An 8,446-nucleotide genomic window follows, 5' to 3' on the forward strand; every position below is an offset into this window, starting at 1 on the left:
GCTGTCCTTGAGCCATCAGCTGCTGCTTCCCTGGGTGCTTGCTAGTTGAATCTGGAATTGGCAGCAGGGCCACAACTCTAGCTCACTGATAAGAGATGCAGGTATTGCAGGTGGCAGCTTGTTGCAGCATCAACACCCACCGCTGGATTAAAATTTGTAATTAAAGCTAACCTGTTATTACATGGTGAAAAAAAAGTTGTATCTCTACTTTCATGTTGATTGTATGGTGTGTTGTAATATTATTAGGAAGTGTTATCTAATCATATAGCTGCCCTTTATTTTTATAGTTGCTGAATTTTCTCTTATTGTAACAATCCTCCAAGCTCACCACAGTGGCCTATAAATATATCTTCCTGCAATTCCATATTCTTTGTAGTGTACGTATATTTAAATGTTCAATCCTGCTGAGGTGTGTGTCTGCTGACTGAGTGGTGACAGAGATGAGGCTTTTTAAAAATGTATATTGGCACCGTTTATGTATCAATGTTCTGTGTACAAATACCGCATTTGCCACATGTGGAAATAACTGTTATTTGGCATATTTTTCTTGTTTTGAGTGCATGCCTTAAATTTTTATAACCTTTAATTCAAATGCGTGTTAAAGGCTGATGCTTATTTTAACCTATGTGATACATATTTTACCCTCATTTTTCAAACTGATACTGAGGAAGGTGGTTGATCTTTTCACAGCTGCAGGTTGACAGAGCTGCAGTTCAGATCTGCCATGCTGTGCCTCCAAACCTCAGGTTGTTTTCATGATCAGTGGCTATGACAGATTTTGTCGAACTCTGATCTCTGTAACACTCAGTTCCCTTTCATGTGATTTGAATGCATAAGCAAATTTGAGAGTTACTGTTTTGTCATTTTCTTGAAGCTTCCTGTGCCCAGGCAGGGATTAGCTGGTAATGTTGAGTGACTGATCATGTGGCCGTCATCTTTCCAGGTGTCTTGGTGTCTCTGGAGAACCTGGACCAGATCGCCCTTCAGAGTCCAGCCTACCTCTTCCCAGCTGTTTTGCTTGAATTTCTAGATGACCACTGAGCTTGCAGCTCCTGCGAGAACAAGGATTAAGACCCAGTGTGGCCATGCCAGCTAATTGGACTTCGTCTCAGCTACCCTCAGGCCTGGCTATAGAGGAGTGTGGCAGCTTTCAGGAGGTGAGGAATCCCAGGGCGTGGCAATTGATCCTAGATCGGATGGATGTCTCTGTGGAACCTCAGAGCAGCGCCAGATGACCAGGAAGTAGCTGGACCAGAGGCCTGCTGTTCCTGAAACAAATTTAATCTTGTCAAAATGCGCAATGCAGCGATGATAAGTTGTGATAGCAGATATATAACAGTGGACTGTGAATGAAAATTTTTCATTACACTATTTTGATATTTTGGCTAAAGGTAAGATTCCTGGTCATAAATCACCTTTCAATAGGGTTTTAAAATATTTCTCCATTTTTCTCCTAACCTCCTCCTCAAAATAAACTATTTTCTTTTTGAAAATTTTATCAGATAGTTGTTCTCCATGTTTCCCCACTTTTTTCTATTTGTTACTCTTTGGGAAACTTTCTCAATGTTTTTTTTTTTTTTTAAAAGATTTATTTTATTTTTATCACAAAGTCAGATATACTGAGAGGAGGAGAGATAGAGAGGAAGTGGAGCTGCTGGGATTAGAACCAGCAGCCATATGGGATCAAGGCACGGACCTTAGCCACTAGGCCACGCTGCCGAGCCCTCTCAATGTTTTCTTTGAGTTCTTATATTGAGCCTGTCATTGCTGCTATCAACATATTTTTTAAAGTTTAATTTTTTTATTTTTTTAAAGATTTATTTATTTTTATTACAAAGTCAGATACACAGAGAGGAGGAGAAACTGAGAGGAAGATCTTCCGTCCGATAATTCACTCCCCAAGTGATAGCAATGGCCGGTGCTGTGCTGATCCGGAGCCAGGAACCAGGAACTTCTCCAGGTCTCCTACACAGGTGCAGGGTCCCAAAGCTTTGTGCTGTTCTTGACTGCTTTCCCAGGCCACAGGCAAGGAGCTGGATGGGAAATGGAGCTGCCGGGATTAGAACCGGTGCCCACATGGGATCCCGGGGCGCTCAAGGCGAGGACTTTAGCTGCTAGGCCATGCCGCCGGGCCCTGCTATCAATATTTTAACATTTTATCTAAAATTTTAAAGTTTATTTCATTTATTTGAAAAGCAGAGCAACAGAGAGGGAGAGATTTTTCATCTGCTGGTTCACTTCCCGACTGCTTAAAACTTCCAAGCTGGGCCAAATTAAAGCCAAGAGCGAGAAAGTTTGTCTGAGTCTCCCAGAGGGATGGCAGGAATGTAAGTGTTGAGCTGTCATTTCCTGCCTCCCAGGGTGGACACTAGGATAAGTGGAATTTGAGATGGATGCAGAGTCTAATCACAGACATGAGATTGCCAAGGGAGTCCCTCGCAGAGTCTTACTACATTATGGCACAATGACAACTCTTAAGTCTTCTTTTGTATAAGTGTCCTGATCTTATATTATGGCTACTATACATGTTTTTTTCTTATGATATTTTAATGGTTTATGAAAAATAATTTTAAAAATTTATTTTTATTGGAAAGAGATTTACAGAGAGGAGAGACAGAAAGATCCTGTATCTACTGGTTCACGTCCCCAATGAGCACAAGGCCAGAGATGAACCAGTCTGAAGCCAGGAGCCCCCTTCATGTCTCCCACTTGACTTCAGAGTCCCAAGGCTTTGGGTCATCCTCCCCTGTGGTCTCAGGCCACAAGCAGGGAGCTGGATGGTGCCGCCAGGATTAGAACTGGTGCCCGCTTGGGATCTTGGTGCGTGCAAGACGAGGACTTTAGTTCTTAGGCAACCATGCTGTGCCCAAACCCTGGATTTCTATCACTACAATTCTTACAAGTTTATTTTTACATTTGTGGAATTTCTTAACTATGAGTATGTACTTTTATTTAAAAAAAAAATAGACTGGGGGTGGCACAGACTGGGGAAGGCATTCGGGGACAGCCCAAAGCCTTGGGACCCTGCACCCACATGGGAGACCTGGAAGAGGCTCCCAGCTCTTGGCTTAGGATTGGCTTAGCTCCAGACATTACAGCCACCTGGGGAGTGAATCTCTCTATCTCTCCTCCTCTCTGTATATCTGACTTTGCAATAAACATAAAATAAATCTTCAAAAAATACATAGTTACTGTTAATAGGACATGTCTGTGCTTCTGTATTCTCCAAAGCTGGCTGTTCACATTGACCAGGAATTTGCCCTTGCAGGGTTCAGTGACCTTCAGGGATGTGGCCATAGATTTCAGCAGAGAGGAATGGCAGCACCTGGAACCTGCTCAGAGGAATCTCTACTGGGATGTGATGCAAGAAACCTTCAGCCACCTGCTCTCAGTAGGTAAGCAAAGTCTTATCCGGAGGCTTCTCTAAGAGTGTTACTGTTTTCAGTTGATGAATGCGATGAGACATTTTCAAAAAGTGAATTTTTTGTCATTCATTTGTTCAGGGTTCTCTGTTCCTTTGGTTATGCTACTGTATTTCCAGAGATATGGTCACTTTTCTGAAAATGAAATCCTCATTAATGATAGAGACTTTTGATTGTGCTCCGAAAAAATTAACTGGACATAATCTTTTATCATTTCATGAACAGGCTATCAAGTTCCAGAGCCAGAGGTTTTCATGTTAGAGCAAGAAAGGGAGCCCTGGGCAGTGTGGAGGGGGAGTGCACAGCAGAGTGCTCCAGGTGAGTGTGACCAGGTAGATGGGAGACTAAGAAATGCATGTCAGCAGACGTGATAGGAATAGGCAACTTTAAAATGGTATTAATGTGATTCTCTACAAGTTTCTACATTTTTGTTTGTTCTGTTTTTCTGCCTTTCAGTAGTCCTGGAGTATACATTCAGAGGATCTGCTAGAAAACACCATGTGTCACATTCCCACGCTTTATAGTTTATTTGCTTTTTTCCCCACAGTGGAAAGCCTCAAAACTTTATTTTTAGCCAGGCTTTTTTCTTATTTTCTTCATATGGGACTCTTCTGTATTCCCAGTTCCCCATGCCTTTCATCCAACTAGTGGCCTTAGAATCACTGTCTCTTCACCTTTGCCAGTACTGTTCTGTGCTTTACATTACTAATCACTCTTCCTCATATTTCTTTTTAATGTTGCTTAGGGAGTTCTGCATTGATTAGGATCATGTTACCTGGATGCTTGATGTATTTTGTTACTGCTTGTTTCATTTATTTTACTTTGTTCTTGTATTTATTCATGTATTTGAGTTTAATAATAATCCTAAGTTTAGTACTCATCAGCATGAATCTGGATGAGAAGTCTCTTGTTTTTTTTTTTTTTTTTTAAATTTAATTCCTCTTTTTCTTTTCTCCATATCTGTCTCCTTCCTTATCATAAGCCATTTTCTAATTCATGCATGCTATAAAATTCAAAGAAGAGATATGTGTATCATTAGTTTATATAAAATTACTATACTATATATGTTCTTTGCCTTTTTTCATACAATATCATTTGTTTCATCTACATTATTTCCTCTATTTGTTGAATTCTACCTCTGAATCATTCTTATCCATAACTGCCTTACTCCTTACCTTAGACTTTCTCTGCTCAACCTGTTGTAAGCATGCATACCCTCCATCCCAGCCTGTATTAGATGTTCTCTGAGCTCCAATCAGCTGTTTCTTCTTTCAGAAGAGGAAGTTGGGTTTCAGATCTTACCGTAGTCCATTTCCCATAAAGCTCTTTCTTGGATTGACAGGAAAAGTTATCAGAAATTTGATGCTGTTGTTACACAAGAACATTTCCAAAATGTTGTGGAAAAATTATTTTGGCACAAAGATTTTTGCAATTCCTGGGTAGTTTTTTCATAATAGATATTTTCTATAAAATTTTAAAGACCTCTTATGTCTCATTCTAAAGGTATCACAGCAAATTTGTGACCAGATGGATAGCTACTGGTAAAGAGAGAAAAAAAAAGTAATTCATACCGCAGTTTCAAGACAATAATGCCTACAAAGAGTCATTGTAAATATAAAGACAGATAGCTATAACATATAGATAGTTGTAACACATCAAAAAATGTAAAAAATGTACAAGTGATTTTTGAGTATAGCAAAATTTTTTCCTATACTGACCATGAGTATACTCCAACAGAAGAGAAATTTTGGGAGCATCATCAGCATGGAAAACTCAGCAGTTTTAAACATGTATCTTCTGTAAAAGAGAAAATTCATACTAGTGGGAGATTCTGTGAGTTTTCTGAATTTGAGAAGATCTTTACCCAGAAGCCACAGCTCAGAGATCGTACAGGAGAAAAATTCTATGAGTGTCTTGAATGTGGGAAAACTTTTTTACACAAGCCAGAATTCATGACGCATCAAAAAACCCATATCAAAGAGAAGCCCTGTAAATGCAATCAATGTGGAAAGACTTTTTTCATAGTGTCTTCTCTTTTTAGACTTCAGAAAATTCATTCTGGAGAAATACTCCATGAATGCTGTAAATGTCAGAAAGACTTCTTTTCAAACTCAGATCTCAGTGTTTATCAGAAAAGTGATACTGGAGAGACACACCATGAATGTGGTGTTTGTGGCAAGACATTTTCACAGGTGTCCACACTTGAGGCACATCAGAAAATTCATATGGGAGAGGGATCCCATTTATGTATTGAATGTGGACAGGCCTTTACCCAGAAGGCACACTTAATCGCACACCAAAGAAGTCATACTGGAGAAAAGCAATATGAATGTAGTCACTGTAGGAAATGCTTTATTTCCAAGTCACAGCTCCAGGCGCATCAAGAAATGCACACAGCAGGGAAGCCTCACATAGGTGCTGAATATGGAAAAGTCCTAAGTAATTCCAAACTCACTACACAAAAGAAAGTACAAATTAAAGAGAAATCTTCAATATGTACTGAATGCGGGAAAGCATTTGCCTACAAGTCAGAGCTAATCATACATCAGAGAATTCACACTGGAGAGAAACCTTATGAATGCAGTGACTGTGGGAAAGCCTTTACCCAGAAGTCAGCACTCACAGTGCATCACAGAATTCACACAGGAGAAAAGTCTTACGTATGCCTGCAGTGTGGCCTGGCCTTCATCCGGAGGACACACCTGATGGCACATCAAATAATTCATACAGGTGAAAAACCTTATAAATGTGCTTACTGTGGGAAATTCTTTACTTCCAAGTCACAACTTCATGTGCATAAACGAATCCATACAGGAGAAAAGCCGTATGTGTGCGGTAAGTGTGGGAAGGCCTTCACAAACAGATCAAATCTTGTGACGCATCAGAAAACTCATACGGGAGAGAAATCCTATGTATGTCCTAAGTGCGGAAAGGCCTTCACCCAGAGGTCAGATTTGATTACTCATCACAGAATCCACACTGGAGAGAAGCCTTATGAATGTGTCACCTGTGGAAAAGCCTTCACCCAGAAATCACACCTTAACATTCACCAGAAAATTCATACTGGAGAGAGACAGTATGAATGCCATGAGTGTGGGAAAGCTTTCAACCAGAAGTCAATCCTCATGGTGCATCAGAAGATTCACACAGGAGAGAAACCCTACGTGTGCACCGAGTGTGGAAGGGCCTTCATTCGCAAGTCCAACTTTGTCACTCATCAAAGAATCCATACTGGAGAGAAACCTTATGAGTGTAGTGATTGTGGGAAATCCTTCACGTCCAAGTCTCAGCTCCTGGTACATCAGCCAATTCACACAGGAGAGAAACCCTATGTGTGTGCTGAGTGTGGGAAAGCCTTTAGTGGAAGGTCAAATCTCAGTAAACATCAGAAAACTCACACTGGAGAAAAGCCTTATTTCTGTTCTGAATGTGGGAAGACTTTCAGACAAAAATCACAGTTAATTACACATCATAGAATTCATACCGGAGAGAAACCTTATGAGTGCACTGATTGTGCAAAATCTTTCATTAAGAAATCACAGCTGCAAGTACATCAGCGAATACACACTGGAGAGAAACCTTATGTGTGTGTTGAGTGTGGAAAGGCCTTCAGTGGCAGACCAAATTTGAATAAACACCAGACAACACACACTGGTGACAAGCCTTACAAGTGTGAAGTGTGTGGAAAAGGATTCATTCAGAAGTCGGTGCTCAGTGTGCATCAGAATATTCACACTGAACAGAAACTTGAGAAATCTCATTGAGGTCCTCTGTGATTTGGACCTTATTGAATTCTTGTAACAGGATACTTTACGTATTGTGAGTAGGATTGCCCACATCAGAATGTCTCAGTTGAGAAAAAGACTTCTACGATAGCACTTGAGGGGACACCCACTCCTACATTTTCACCAGCCTCATTGAACCTTGGAGCATTCATACTAACAATTTGGTTGTCTTGTTGCCTTAGAAGGAGCCTGCTCATTAAATACAACTGAATGCTGTTTTTGATTTCTTCATAGGGAAGCGAATGTTATGTTAATGATAATCCTGCTCTCTCTGGAATAAATACAATGGCAGTAAATTGAATAATGGAAGAACACAATACTCACATATACCATAGTGATTAATTTTAATATCTGTGAGTTGTTTAACATTTTTTTTAACATTTCCATTTAACAGTGTTTAATAGTTATCTGTATTTTTTCCTCCTTTCTTGTACGTAACACATTTGTGCATATCAAATCCACTGAATGTTTCTGTCAATGATATCACACAAAAAATCCTTTAATATAGAGATGACACACTCAAGTGTGTATTTTCATTTGACACTGTGACTTTAACCTCTCTTGTTAGCTACCAGCAGCGTCATTAAGTGTCATAAACCATCAGCATATTGTCTTCTGACCCACAGACGTCATGTCTTTGAACTTCTGTCATCCTCAGGAAAGCTTCTGAGTTAACTGTCCACGTTACCTGTGTTAGTTAATTGTCCCTCTGCCCTCACAGTCCCTTCAACTGATTACTCTTAGTGACATAGTTTTCACCATGGCACATCAGTATTCATGATATAACAAACCCCAGTTTATGTTTACATTCTATGCTCATCTTCATGCCATGCCTCCATATAGAGACATTTCCCCCATGTGCCTTAAAGGCAGTAGTTCAGTTCCTTACTCGGGGCCTTGGCATTTGCAGTTCCTCTGCAAAGAGCAGTTGCTTGTTGAATCTGTGTGATTTACTCCCTTATTTCTTTCCTTCAGTCATGCCTGCTCATGGTCCTTTCCTGATTTTCCCTATGTGGTATACATTGTCAGCTCTAAACACCACCCCTCCTTGCTTTTTTTCTTTCTCCATGGTATTTATCACTGTGTTGTTTTGTATATTTCATGTATTTGTGTGACTTATACAATATTTTCTCTTTTTAAAAAATATTTATTTCTATGTTTATTTTATTTTTTTTTAAAGATTTATTCATTTTATTACAGCCAGATATACACAGAGGAGGAGAGACAGAGAGGAAAATC

At 39.8% G+C, this 8,446-nt stretch overlaps 1 protein-coding gene across 1 annotated transcript; it reads left to right on the top strand.

Moving 5' to 3' along the window:
• Window positions 1-207: 207 nt before the first annotated feature.
• On the top strand, window positions 208-8,016 carry LOC118757715 (zinc finger protein 585A-like). Its single transcript, XM_036492778.2, has 4 exons — window positions 208-1,157; window positions 3,269-3,395; window positions 3,648-3,740; window positions 5,160-8,016. The coding sequence occupies exons 1-4, from the start codon at window positions 1,086-1,088 to the stop codon at window positions 7,184-7,186; spliced, it is 2,319 nt and encodes a 772-aa protein (XP_036348671.2). The 5' UTR covers window positions 208-1,085; the 3' UTR covers window positions 7,187-8,016.
• Window positions 8,017-8,446: the final 430 nt, after the last annotated feature.

This window comes from Ochotona princeps, chromosome 16, assembly GCF_030435755.1.
Source record: "Ochotona princeps isolate mOchPri1 chromosome 16, mOchPri1.hap1, whole genome shotgun sequence".
NCBI lineage: Eukaryota > Metazoa > Chordata > Mammalia > Lagomorpha > Ochotonidae > Ochotona > Ochotona princeps.